Source organism: Artemia sp. Qi Xiang Cuo, chromosome 21 (assembly GCF_049724085.1).
Source record: "Artemia sp. Qi Xiang Cuo chromosome 21, ASM4972408v1, whole genome shotgun sequence".
In the NCBI taxonomy this organism is placed as follows: domain Eukaryota; kingdom Metazoa; phylum Arthropoda; class Branchiopoda; order Anostraca; family Artemiidae; genus Artemia; species Artemia sp. Qi Xiang Cuo.
This window is the reverse complement of record NC_142814.1, coordinates 1,908,727-1,923,741: the sequence shown is the minus strand read 5'-3', so window position 1 is coordinate 1,923,741 and position 15,015 is coordinate 1,908,727. Positions and strand designations below refer to the sequence as shown.

The 15,015-nt window shown below is 34.8% G+C and overlaps 2 protein-coding genes across 2 annotated transcripts in view; both read right to left on the bottom strand.

Annotated features, from left to right (window-relative positions):
- Nucleotides 1-15,015, bottom strand: part of LOC148939138 (uncharacterized) — a 303,986-nt gene that overhangs the window by 190,791 nt on the left and 98,180 nt on the right. The window lies entirely within an intron of this gene.
- LOC148939139 (uncharacterized) overlaps nt 1-15,015 on the bottom strand; it is a 258,930-nt gene that overhangs the window by 181,422 nt on the left and 62,493 nt on the right. The window contains exons 3-4 of the mRNA XM_089107216.1: nt 10,969-11,087; nt 1,587-1,746 (exon numbers count right to left, since the gene is read on the bottom strand). Of these exons, the coding sequence (XP_088963342.1) occupies nt 1,587-1,746; nt 10,969-11,087 (279 nt within the window). The remainder of the gene's footprint in view (nt 1-1,586; nt 1,747-10,968; nt 11,088-15,015) is intronic.

The following is a 15,015-nucleotide window of genomic DNA, read 5'->3' as shown; positions in this document are numbered from 1 at the left end:
TATAACCGGCACGCGGCAGGCTTATACATATAGATTCTCACTGTCGCTTGTCTTCTAAATGCAGACGATTTGAGCCTTTTCTTGATGTCATGACGTCGAAATAGACCTTAAATTAGAAGTACTACTTTTATAAAACTACATATTTTTTGTTGGACCTTTGACTTTTGCCTCGGCTTATCTTTTGTCATTATGAAAGACATATCACCGAACGTTTGTTTCTTTCAATTGTTGGTCGGACAAAAACTTCTTTTTCTTCCAACGATTTATCTAGTCCAGGTTCTTGATTTTCAAAGGTATGGTAGGCATTGATGACCTTATGAATGTCAAAATCCAAAACCCAATCATCATCGCTAGCATTTTCAATTTGTTTGGTTCGTTACACCTCGGCTTATCTTTCGTCATTATAAAATACATATCGCCGATCCTTTGTTTTTTAACAACGGTAAGGGGCACGCGGAAGGCTTCTATATATAGATTCTCACTGTCACTTATCTTATAAACGCAGACAATTTGAGCCTTTTTCTGGATGTCAAGACGTCCAATTGAACCTTAAATTAGAAGTGGTGCCTTTGAAAAATTAAATTTTTTTTATTGGACCTTTAACTTTTGCCTCGGCTTGTCTTTTGTCATTATGTAAAACATTTTGCCAAGACTTTATTTATTTAAATTTTTCAGGCGGTGGAACAAAAACTTTTTTCTCTCCCAACAATTTATCTAGTCCGGGCTTCGTATTATAGGGTATGGAAGGCATTGGCGACCACCTTTGTTTCTTTTAATTGTTCATGTGTTGGAACAAAAACTTCTTCTTATGCCTTGGCTTGTCTTTTGTCATTATGAAAAACATATCGCCGAGCCTTTCTTTCTTTGAATTGCTTAGGTGATGGGACAAATTTCTTTTTTCTTTCAACAATATATGCAGTCCACATTATATTTCAAAGGTATGGTCTGTATTGATGACCTTATCCATGTCAAAATCCATGTCAAAAATATAATTGGCTATTATAAACTAATTATAATAGAATGATAAATAAACAATAAATAATAACATATAATCCAAATATTTTCGTTTCCATGCTTTAGGTAGTAAATTAGTAATATATAACCCAAGACATGTAGCAAACCCTTAGAGGGCTTTATGGACGTCATACATTATTGTTATTATTACGAATGTTATACGCTATTATATATTATTATTCTGCGATATCCCTTCATTCCAGAAATATCTTTGGAATAATCCGGAAATACGAATACTGTGCGGTGAATATCTCCTCTCCTATTGCAGATTTAATTTTCATGTGCAACCTAAAAGACTATATTCACTACCTTACAGAACAAAGGGGGAGGGGTGTGAGGGCATCATGATCACCGCCAGGAAATTTTCCGGGGAGGGGGGAGTAATTGCTACACGGAGCTTTAATTGACAAAGATTTAAGAAGTCTTTTTATTATCTTGGCAAAGAAAGAGGGGGCATTGCAACCTGGCACAACAGCTGGCGTCCATGGGGAAACAGCGTCAATATGCCGTATTTTATGGACATTAGCTGAAATAAGAGAAAATGATTAACTGCTTGTAACATATTGATTCACCTCAAGACACGTATATAGCCCTTCGCTGCTGCCACGTGTAAAGCAGACGCTCCCGTTTTTGGGTGAGGTCTGTCAGAGATCTGCCTGGTTTGTATCCAAGTGTTTACGTCTTCAATCATTCTATCTTCTTCCATGTTTTTGGCCACTTCACTATCAATCCCTGTAAAAGAATCACATTTAGGGTTCCTTAAAATTTTTTTTTTTTTTTTTTAGCTTAAAGTACCATGGGCAGTAAAACAAAAATCAAATTGTTTCAATTGGTTAAGTAGGGACTTGGACAAGAATATATATATATATATATATATATATATATATATATATATATATATATATATATATATATATATATATATATATATATATATATATATATATATATATATATATATATATATATATATATATATATATATATATATATATATATATATATATATATATATATAGCCGCTGCGCTACAACAACTAATAGTACGTAAGTAATTATAGGTTTGATGATGTGTCCGGACATTCCTCACGCAGTCATATCGGAGGGTTTCCTAAATTTAGTACAAAGAATCATACTCAATTCTTTGTTGGGGATGAAAAGTACATAGAAGTATATTGGTCAAATTCTGAGGCAACCCACAATCCATATTAACCAAAAGTTGAAATACGCGCTTTGAAAAAAAAACGTCCTCAATCAATGAATACCAGTAGCTTCAATTGGGGAGAGGGGGGTGTTTTTTTCCAATATTTTTTTCTGCATTCTCCCTCTCAGATTCAATAAGACTTATTCGTGGTATTATTATTGAAAAATGGCTTGTTTTTTCGTATTTTTGTTTTTAAAAACTTGAAAAATCAACGACTTTTCCCTCTCTAGATTACGAAAAAATACTCTTTTGTCCCCCCCCCCAGGGCCAAGTCCAGAATTTTAATTTGGATGGGGGAGGGAGAGGGTAAAAAAAGGTAAAAAAAAACGCATCAAAATTTGTTTAAATGCATTGCGTCACGTTTTTTTTAAGATGAGATAGATAAGATATTTATTTCAAAGAGATCACTTATCACAAGCCCACAGAGGGCCGAATTCGGACTTCGGATCAAGTTTTAAACGGACAAGTTTTAACGTATCAGACAAAAATATCGGGGGGGGGGGGCACTGGATATGGCCTAGCCCCTTTCATTTCCGTGAATTGAAGCTATTGATCAATACCAGTTGTGTCAGCTGGCGGAGTGAGGCTTTTCCTGCAAACCCTATACTTAAAAAAAATATCTGCTCGTGGTATTTTCAAGAACTGAATAGTTTGCATGAATAGTAAAATTGAAAAGACAACAATTTAACCTCCCTGGATTCTGAAAAATGATTTTTTTTTTTTTCTTCCCCTCTTTGGGGGAAGGGTAGCTAAAAAGAATATTGGAGAGGGTGGGTTGCCGTTCGACCACTTTTCATTCTTCTTTTCTTATTTTCCGTAATCACAATCAACTCTTATTGGTAAACTAATACAAAAACCACTTTCTGATTTGCAAAATGATGTAAAGGATGGATGAAGACAGAAATGTAGCACTTCGGGGAATTGGGAGTACATTGCACGAATCTGTTCCTATTTCAGACAAAGAGGATGAGAATATTATACTGAAAATATTTGGTGATGTCTGTCAACGAAAAAAACATTCCTATATCAATATTTTAGCAATGATAGATGGCATTGACCAAGAGAGAGAAGCTGACTTCGCTGGATGCTATTTTTTAAAGGATCATGTCTCAAGCTTCAAGACGGCTATAAACATGGCAACTAATTTTTTTTAATTCATCACTCAGGATTGCCCAATAAGATTAATCCAAACGGACTATAATACGACGTTCTTGGAACAGTATCATGCCAAACTATTACAGAATTTGAAAAGCGGGACCTATTCTACCTCATCTCACCAAATAAGTTTTTTAGGGTAGCTAAAAAGAATATGGGAGAGGGTTGGTTACCGTTCAACCACTTTTCATTCCTCTTTTATTATTTTCCGTAATGTATAGATAAAATTTCTTTTTTTGTCTTTTAGTTGTTTTCAATTCGTTTCAAAAATTTGTGCTTCATTCCCTTAGTAGGTACTCTGTTTCTGAACTAGATACCCCGTATCAGAACTAGGTAGTCTAGTGTACTTTTTGGTACTAGAATCGTTACCATTGACAGGCTTCAATTCAAATCCTTTACGTCACTTTATGCATAATAAACATAAATACGAGACAGAAGATGGATAAGAAGTATACTCATTCCCTTGCTGAAATTAGACAGGGGTTTTGCACTGGTGAAAACTTAAATAGTTTTCAAAAGAAAAAAATTGGGAAATCTATTAAGAGCTACAAATGATGAAATTATAGATCTTTACCCAAAACTGTCTGCAGAGTGAAACAAACCTGTCTTTATTATGCCCATCAATTATGACAGTGTAGTTGAACTTGCTGCACTTGATCGACTGTCTTTAGTTGTTAGAGACAAACGAATCAAACAGAAAGCATTAAACAGTGTTTTAAGCTTTGGCAACCACAAAAAAGAACAGTCGTGCTTTTTATGTACTTGTTACTTGCAGTAGGTGCATGTGTAATGCTCCAAAGAAATATTTCTGTTGCTAAGCTTGTAAATGGATTTCTAAAAAAGAGCATTGTCATAGTTAGTTTAAAATTTTACTTTAAATCGGGGTTGCAGCGGTAGCTAGCAACCTAGTAAGAGACGATCACGTCCGATGTAAAGAAATATAAAAAATCCATAACTCCTAAAAAAAAGTCAGATCAAAGCAAAAAGTATACCATTAGAACCGCCTTGTCCAAAACCCCTATATAGGACACTTTCTGTCATTTGGCTTTAACAGCAAGGGAAATATATTGGCCTGAAAATCAAGAAAAGTTGCAGCCACTACAGCATTCTGCCCAAACGGCATCTTTTTTTCTTTTTTTCTCTTTTCTTCTTTTCCAAACATAGCTTGGTACTGGAACATCGTAGAGGTTCAATGACTCATTTTAAAGTAAATTACTAGATCTAGTGCCATTTGTATTTATTTTAAATCAAAGTGATTTTTCCACTAAAAACTGCATTTTTATGGCCAATCTTGATGAATGACGTCACAATTGTAGGTAGTAACCATATATGACGTAATATTACATTAAAAGACGATCATTGGAATAACAAATCATTATATATATTCGATTTATTTATCTACTTGATTGTTTGAAGTTCGTCTGTTTCTATTTCAAAGAAGAAAAATCCTTAGGGTTTTTCATGTTTGTTTATAATAAAAGACGATCCTTAGAACAACAAACCATTGCATACATTGGACTTATACATAAAGAATCGAAATAGTTCTAACTTAAATCAAAACACGTTATCTGCGTACGGGTTGTCAAAAGGGCGTAACTCAGGAATGACACGAGTACATTAATTTGGAACTTCCAGGAAAGGATAAAGAGAATGATCAACTGACCAAAAAGGCAATATTTGCGCGCTACTACTACTACTAATACAAATACTACTGCAACTACCACTATTTCTGCTACAACTAATGCTTCTGTGGCGAGTACTGCCAAGGCTGAGGGTATTAAAGGGAAAATTTGAGAAAATGTGAGCAGAAAGTTCAACTAAATTAAAATATATTATGTGTATACAGATTATCAAAAAGACGAATCTCAGGTATGGACTATGGTATAAAGTTGGAACTTTCAGGGAATGCTTTAAGGGGAAGATCAAGTGACCAAAAGACAATATTTGCTCACTACTAGAACTGGAATTAATACTACAACTACTACTTTTGCAGCAAGTACTACCAAGGCTGAGGATATTGCAGTGAAAATTTGAGGAAATGTTGAAGGGAAAGTTCAACTAAATCGTAAGATACTATGTGCATACAAATTGTCAAAAGGGTGTATCAGCAATGTCTTTGAAACGGATTACCGTATAAAGATGAAACTTTCAGGGCATCATGAAACTTTCATGCCAACTAATACAGCTATTAATACTGCTGCTACTACTGTTACTACTACCACTAATATAATACTACCACTGCTCCTACTACTGCCACTACTGCTATGGTACTGGAACTATTAAGACTAAGGGTTTGAAGGAGAAAATTTGAGAGAATATAGAGGGAAAATTCGAACTAAATCAAAACACACTACGTTCATGCAGATTATCAAAAGGGCGTAAGACAGGAATTGATAAGGGAATTGAGTTGAACCTTTCAGGGAATGCTTAAAGGGGATGATCAATTGACCAAAAGGCAATAAGTGCACGCTACACTAAAAAATTACAGAAGAATAGCGAGGTATCTGGGAATTTTGTTACCTAAATAAAAAAAAATCCCAGTATAAAGTAAATTTAATGTTTCATGTAAGCGTTTTTTCCAAGTGTTAAATGTTTTTATTCTCAATTACCGTGTTTTCAAGTATTAAATACTATTGTTATGTTGATGTAGTGTTTCATTTAAGTGTTTTATGATGATCGCTGATCAAAGTTTATGTTATTTTACTGCGTTCATAACCGTATATTTGGCTTTAAAATACACTTCTCTATTTATCTATCTAATATGCAGAATTATTCAACCAAAGACATTTTGCATACAGACCCTCGATACTTTACCCCCATCCCCCTACAATGTGAATCTATAGCCCAAATTTATTTTTAAAGTAACAAAGAAACTAACGAAAAAACCAGAGTGTTCTTGAATTTCACACAGCGTAAACTTGAGTGAGTGGCGTATAATACACAAGTATCAAATTTCCTTCCCCGAACGGAAATTAAAAAATAAAACTCAAATAAAATTCTCAAATTTGCAAAGCCTTATTTTCCACGGGGAGATATTTACCGGGAGAGGGGGTATTTTCCGGGGGGAATCGCCGGTGGGGGTAAACGCCGGCCACCGGGATTTTAATCCCTACACCTTTTAATCTTTATTTATTTTTGTGTCACAAGGACGGTCCAGTGGAAGTCTCCATTGAAATATCTGCAAATTTTCACTTCCTCTTTTTTTACTAACTGCAAATATACTCGTTTTTTCTTCTTCACATTTTTTTTTAATTCCGTCACAACAATTATATAGCATCACTACTTAAAAACCTTATTACTCCGTTATATTCAGAAAGTTTATATTTATTAGATTTTTGTTACTATTTATCAAACTGCATTCTCCCACAGTGCCTAGACATAGTCATAGGCAATAATTAAAAGTATGTTGATTTGCACTATTTTTTTTTAATTCTTCCTCATCAATAGCTCGTTCACAATCCCAAATAACACCATTTGAAAAAAAAAGTAAAAAATCCAAAACATGCTCCGTTCTAAGCTGATCTTGTTTTAAATAGTTGAAATGATTTCGATCGGATCATACATTCTATTGTAGAATGTATCTCCTTTCAAGGCCGCATCCAGCACAGGGAAGATTACCAGATTTGAACCCCTCCCCCCTGACGTTTTTGTCCAGCTCATAAAAAGTAATTACATTTTATATAAAAAAATTCAATGTGTTTTGTGAAATACCCCTCCAAAAAATACCCCTCCCCCCCCCCCGAAAAAAATCCTGGTTACGCCCTTGTCTCCTTTAGTCTGTGTTTCCTCAATATAGTAATCGGTTAAAAAAGGGAGATAAAACTCCACTGTTCCTACATATTTTTTTGCGTCTATTTTGGGAACCCTGTGTGTGTAGAAGTGGAACCACAATTTCTTTTCGAGTGGCCCCAGAACGAGAAATATTTTCACATCCACAAAAAATATTACAAACATTCCTGCACACATGGAGATGGGCTACCCCCCAGAAACTTGTCAGAAGGATGTTGTTGCTCCCTACAAAATACACCATCCCTTCTCCGGCCTCCCCCCCCCCCAGAGACTAGACCTATGTAGACCTATGATAAAGATGTAACTTTCGGTAATTTCGGTGTCTGAACCAAACACTATAATAAGAACATCATTTAATTCCGTATTTGACACTCTTTCCATATGTACGCCGCAATCGCCACCGTGACCTTCGAGTTTTGCTCTGATACCTCGATATAGCCCAATAAATATACAAAAGTTTAATGATATTATCAGTCTAATTAATGTCTTTTGAGTAGTGCCTCGACATAGACCCAGGTAATATACAAAGGTAATTGCTAAATAATTGCTCCATCAAAAGTTTGTGAATAAATACTTAGAAAAATCAAATATCCTCGTACCTTGTTACAGATCAGTGGTTTCAGCCGAGCGTCACGATCAAAGGTGTTCCGGTTGAATCCAGCGCGTAGCAAGGAATATTCTAATGATGCAATATTTGAGCAATTCTTTTTTCTGCTTAACTTGTTTTCTAATTTCTGTTTCTATCTGCCTCAAAACGATTTTTGTTATGTATATAAATAAAAAAATTTTTTCGTCACAGCTTTAGTTTTTTTTTAATATTGTTTTCTCTACATTTGGCCAAAGATTTAAGTCTTAACTTTGCCCAATAGGCATAAGAGATGTATTTAAAAAAAACGGGAATTTGAGCATTCTCATATATTGAGGTTCATTATTATTATTTACTTGTATAACTGTGCCTCAACACACTTATCAATCAGCACAATAAACTATTGCACAGAGGGAGAAGGACTCCCACCCAGAGAATGGTCAGAAGGCCCCTGTCATTCCCTACAAAATACTTCATCCCTTCCTTACCCCTCAAGGACTAGACCTGTACAGACCTATGAAAGAAATGTGAATTTTGGCAATTTCGGTGTTAAATTCCTTTTCTGAGCAACAAATTATTAGTACAACGCCATTCAATCCTCTATTCAACACTCTTTCCATATGCAGTAATCGCTAATTGTCACGGTAGCGAACATTATCTTAGGGCATGAGTGCAAATAAGTTATGTATTCAAAATTTGACACATAGATTTTAACTTAACTCAACTTGACTCAACTCAAGGTGTTGGAGGCTAATTCGAAACGTCTCTCAGAAGAATTGAGCAGAGGCACTAATTGAGAGTGCCGGGGATGTGCACATATATCTCCGCTATTTGAAAATATTTTTTTTTGCTTTTTCATAGAGAACAAAAAAAAAAATTTCCACTTCCATAGATTCCGAAAAATACCTTTCTTGTATTTTCATTTAAAAAAGAAAAATCATTGCCCCCTTATACCGTTATTATTCCGAGGAAGAGGGTGCTCTAGCAACTCCCGGAATAACGACAAAAGTGGTAGGGCCAGCTTGACCACCAGTTTTAAAGGATATACCTTGTATAAACACGAGACAGAAAAAGTCTAATGAACTTTTACGTCTATTTTTCTTTTCTGTCATTGTTTATATGTCCATCTCTCAAATACCTCATGAAAGATTGAACTAATTTAAAAAGGTTATGCGTCACTTTAATGGCACACTTTCTCAAATTGAGATGACAAGTCAACTCGGCTCTCCTCCAAATGTTGTTGAGACTCCGATATAAACATACAATATAGATCTATGCATTAGTGCAAGTGATTTTTCTGGAAATTCCAACGTTCAGATATTTTCAAGAGCAAGTTGGGTGAAACTTCCTGAGGGCTTAGGCTAGATACGTCGCCAAAAAATTCATAAATGAATTATAGCTTAAGTTACGAAGTGTTGATTGTTTCTCGGCAGAAGCGACAGCGATCATATAGAAACTTAAAAGGTGGATTTCGCTTCGGATTTCGGTTCGGCTTCCTTTCTGATTTCTGGTTGCTTTAAGATTCGGGTATATTTGATTTTCCTCATGGGTGATCGCGTTGAATCAGTGGTCAACAGGATCCGAATGGGAGGAAATTCTTCCTTTATTAATTCGTATTTATTTATTTTATATGTTCTTTATAATTATGTTCTGTATTTATTTCTGTGTGTATTTATTTTCTATATTTGTTTTTCTATATTTTTTTATATGTTCTTCATCTGTAAACATACAATATAAATCTATATATTAGCGTAAATAATTTTTTAGAAAATTTCAATGCTTAAATATTTTTGATAAGAAGTTGTGCAAAACTTTCTAAAGGCATAAATGAGATATGTAACCAAAATTTTATATTTATATTGCAACTGAATTCAGGAAACGTTGGAGCCTTATTCAAAATGTCTTTCAACAGAACTAAGCATGAGCACCATTTGAGGGGGGAGAGAGGGGTAATCGCTCCTCAATTCTATTCCTTATCCCCAAATTTTTAAAAATACATTTTATGGCATTTTTATTGGAAACAAAATTGCCCCTCCCCTAGATTTTGAGAATATTTTCTTGTATCTCCATTTTAAAAATATCCTTGTCCCTCCCTCCTGCATTTTGCCACCCTTGGAATTGAGAAAGATCACGTAGAGACTTAAAAAATTTACCAAGGACAGTGGAAATGCAATCTGATAAGATGAATAGGCTTGTTGGAAACTTAGCCAACCATGTACATCTCTAACAACAAAGAAAATCTCGAATTCAATTTTTAATTCGATTCAATTTTAAATATGCATTTTTTGGTAGTAGCGGCACTGAATGTAACAAAAAAAGAAATAAAGGAGGGAAAAAAAAAGCAAAAAATGAGCGAAAACACTTAAATTAAGCAAAAATTAAGCTTAAGAAGGCATAGGTTTCCTTTGAACATGCAGTTGATTTGAATCAACCGACCCTTATGTCTTTTATTGTAGCTGCGCCCACATTAGAGGAATCGAAACCTCATGTCTGTTCAGGTTGCCAGATATCTGATCGAAACTTACAGAGCTTGCTGGCAAATTACCCCAGTTAACTTATAAGCATCTTCATGACCACAGTGGCCTCACTCGTTTACTTTAGTTTTCTTCTTTTCTTTTGTGAAGTGTTTGTTTTGTTTATTTTATACTCCGATATATACTCCTAGTTTTCTATGATATATTTATCTGGTTAACACCGCTTTTATTGCTTTTGTATCATTTTTTTTTGTATTTTCTCTTCTTTATTTTATACTCTACTGTTGATTTTTTAGTGGGTAAATAAATATATATAATGCATGAATTTTTACAGACGAAAAAAGTTGCCAAATTAAACTAATTAGTTTTGGTTATTCATTTTCAAAGTCCAGGGTGGCAGCAAAGACAAAAATGTAATACGACCGTAAAAATCTTAACAATCTTGTAGGCTACCAGCAAAAACAAGAATTTCCAAAATTACGATTTATCAGGTATGAATAGACCTATAAGGAAAATCGGTCCCAAGCCAAGGGGCAAAAAAGTAATTTATTTTTACGTCCTTAGAACTAAAAGGAGTTATTTTTATTTTAAAACTCATGAAGCTACCAAAAATGGAAGTTTCAAATCTAATCAAAAGGTCAAAATTTGAACACTTTACTTTTATAAACGTCTTTTTATACTTTTACACCTGAATCTAGACAGAGAATCTAATTTGAACATAATAGTCTACTTAATGTGGAAGATTACCTTGTGCATCCATTTCGCTTTGAAGAAGATCAGTCATTTCTTCAGATTCAGCAATATCCACAGGTAAATCACCATCATTGTTTACGGCCGCCACATCTGCTCCATGGTCTATCAGGAACCTATTAAAAGTTACAAGTAGATTAAAATGAAATATATATACACTTCTAATTTAAAAAATTCAATCAATATGTATTGGAAAACCAATTTGGTCGCAATGAAAACTGCAAAAGAGGGACAGAAACTAAAGGTATCCTCTTGATAAAACTGAAAAGTGTTAGCCAAAAATGAAGTTCCGAGATCCCCCCCCCATGATAAAATGATCTTATCCAATCCCCTTCTAAGGGTCAGAGCTGTTTTTATCTACAATCAAGATTATTTTTCTCCCCCACAAACTACCCCTTGCTACCCTCTCACTGGGAAGGTGTCAAGACATCGACACGTCAGGACAATTACCGTCAGGACATCGACACGTCAGGACCATTACTGTCAGGACATCGACAAAATCCATCATAACATCGACAAAAAATCCGTCGGAACCATCGACCGTCACAACATCGACAGTCACAATCGCTACCCGTCAGAACGTCGACAGTCATAACATCGACACGTCATACCATCAAAAAATTGTTCATAACGAAAATCCGTCAGATCCACTAACCGTCAGAACGTCGACAGTCATAACATCGACACGTCATAACATCTAAAAAATTTTCATAACATACAAAATTTTAAAACTTTTGTTTTTTTGGGTTTAGGGGGTAAAGGTTAGGTTATGTTATGTATTTAATATATGCTATGTTTTACCCCCACACCCCTGATGTGCAAATATATAGCCGAAATTTCTTTCTAAACTGTTATATACTTATTACTGTTATATAAACTTATAAATTGTTTACATAACGAAAATCTGTTAGAACCACTAACGGTCAGAACGTCGACCGGCATAACAACGAAAAAAAATCTAAATTTTTTTTAGTTGTTATGACGTGTCGATGTTATGACTGTCGACGTTCTGACGGGTAGCGATTGTGACTGTCGATTAACTTAGGTGTCAATGTTATGACTGTCGCCGTTCTGACAGGTAGCGATTTGACTGTCGATGTCCTGACGTGTCGATGTTATAACTGTCGATGTCCTGACGTGTCGATTTTCCGACGGATTTTCCTTGTCGACGAAATGACGTTTAGTGCTTGTGACGGTTAGATGAAATGGTAGCACCCCCCTCTCACTACCCTCAGTACATGCACGTATGCAGACATTTTTTTTATATGAATGACCAGAAATAAAAACATTTTATTTGATAATTTGAACAGAAAAATGTCCAGAAATTTGAGAAAATTACATATTTTGGGAGGGCCACGTCCCGGTCTCACTACATTGACCTAGTGAGTTCTCATCTCAAATTAGTGTGCCTATAATCACGGTTGATGCTATGAGAAGAACAGCTTGTATCAATCATAAATCAGGATTCTATAAATCCAATGAGAACAGAATCATACTTTAAAAAAAAGAGAACGCAAAAAATGTTTTAACAAAAAAGCTGTTTGAACTTAATAAATACAAACATTAATAAATAAAATAAATACAAACATTATTGTCTTACTTAACTAAATGACCTGCACTATTCTTTCACTTCTAGGCACATATTCGGCTATTAACAGAGTATCAATAAAATTCATATCACATTTTAAACAATAATCTCGGATGAGGTAAGCTTATCTTATCAGATGAGCCGTGGTCCTTAGAGATATTAAATAAAAAAAAATTTCTTTTAACTGAAAGTAAGGAGCAACATTAAAACTTAAAACGAACAGAAATTATTCCGTATATGAAAGGGGCTGTCCCTTCCTCAACGCCTCGCTCTTTACGCGAAAGTTTTTATTGTTTTAAAAAATAGCGTTGAGAGAAAGAGTCTAAGTTTAACGGAAAGAGCGAGGCGTTGAGGAGGGGACAGCCCCTTTCATATACGGAATAATTTCTGTTCGTTTTAAGTTTTAATGTTGCTCCTTACTTTCAGTTAAAATAAACTTTTTTCATTATTTAATCAAACAGTTCGTGGTAACGACATGTAAGTAAGGAGCGACCCGGCTCAACAGTCTCAGGCGCGTAACTTTTTATGGGTAAGACTAAACTTAATGAAACTTATATATTTGAAATCAGCATAAAAATCTGATTCTTTTGATATATCTATTGACATAAAAATTTCATTTTTTAGAGTTTCGGTTACTATTGAACCGGGTCGCTCCTTACTTACAGTTTGTTACCATGAACTGTTTGATAAAAAAGAAAATGCAGCAGCCAATATTAGGTTAGGAAATTTGGGCTATAATTTGATGAAGTTTGGGTTTGAGTGGGTCAGGATAAAACAGTAGGACGGATCCATCTATTGATGCACTTTTCTGACCCTGAAGGGGTCGAGACACTCCCCCTCCTCATGAGATTATTTTGGCATTTCGTAGGGTGTATGTGCTGACACGGACCTATAAATAAACTTTATGGAAACAAATAACACCTGAAGTTTTTGTGTGACTTCTGTTCGTTTCAGATACTAGAGTCGTTTCCGTTTTTTTTAATGATTTATTTAAATTTGCTTCTTATTCAGAATATTGACACTTTACGAGGTTGTCAATATTTGATATTGACATCAATAAACAATCCTTCATCAAGAAGATTGCCGAGTATTCCTGAGTTGGCAGATGAAGCACATGGGGTCCCAAGAAACGAGAAAAGAACTAATGACAGTAGACTGACTATTTTTATATACAATGGTTGGTTTTATTAATACTATTAAAGAAAACGTTAAAAATGTGCATTTTTTTAAATTAAACTCTAATAAAACAATTATTTCACCAAAACCAATTTTGGCTGCACAGTCACTAATTCGCAGAAACAATAATTTTGGCTGCACAATCGCCATGCTATTGGATGATTTTTCACCGAAAGACTGAATGTCTGTTCTTCTTATCTCCTCTTTTCTTATTGCTTTTGTATATTCTTTTAGGTTTCCACAAAAGGCTTGAATTTTCCGTTTTTGGGATTAGAAGGAGCAATATCATTAGAATTCTCTAAAATATTGTCCCCGTTTTTTGGAGCCTCTTTACTAGAATCTTGGTTCGCTCATTGGTCGACGCAGTCAGTGCATTAGATAGTTGATTTTGGTCTTGAAGTAATACTTAATTTTCAACATTGGCTGACGAACGTCTTGGGTTTTCTTTGTCCTTGATAATTTCTTCAACAGGTGATCCTGTTTCTTCAACTGGCTCTCCTTTTTCTAAAGCTTCGAAAACTTTCGGAGGCTTGGTAGGCCCTTCTTCTTCAGCTCCAGTAAGCTCTTTCAAGAACTCAATAGAAGCAGTTTCTAATTTTTATCTCCCGTTTGGCTTCTTCCACTTGGAGGAATAGGTTTTTCTTCCATCTCAGTAGCCTTTCGAGGTTTTTCTTTGCCATCAGAATGATACACCCTCAGTACAAATATGAATACATATTACACATATGAATTTTACACATATGAATAATCATTTCCGGATTGAGGATATTTTAGATGCCCGGATTGGGCAAGATGCGAATATACCATTTGTTAGTTTAAAACCGCTACAGAGAAGTACTTATATTGTGCCCTCGAAGATTTTACGGCATGACTCTCTTTATTTATATTCATGGAATTACCACTTGACTATTGGGCATCTTGATGTTCTGCAATTTATTGAAGATTCTACATCGCATATTGATTTAGTTGCTGTTTGCGAAACATTTATTAATTCAGACCAGTCTCTTTCGTCATTTGTTTTCCCAGGTTATTCATTGGAGGTAAAAAATTGAAAGTCTGAATCGTGGCGGCCTAGGATTTTTGGTAAGGATGAATTTGACTTATTCTATAAGAGATGATTTGATAGTTTGGATTGAAGGAAAGAGCGAGAGTTTTTGTGTTGAATTAGAAATTGAAAAGAATAAAATAATTATTTGTCTGGCAGGGCCGTACCCAGGATTTTTTTCGGAGAGCGTTTTACTCCAAAAAACGTTTCGGCGAGGGCAGGTTATACGAAAAAC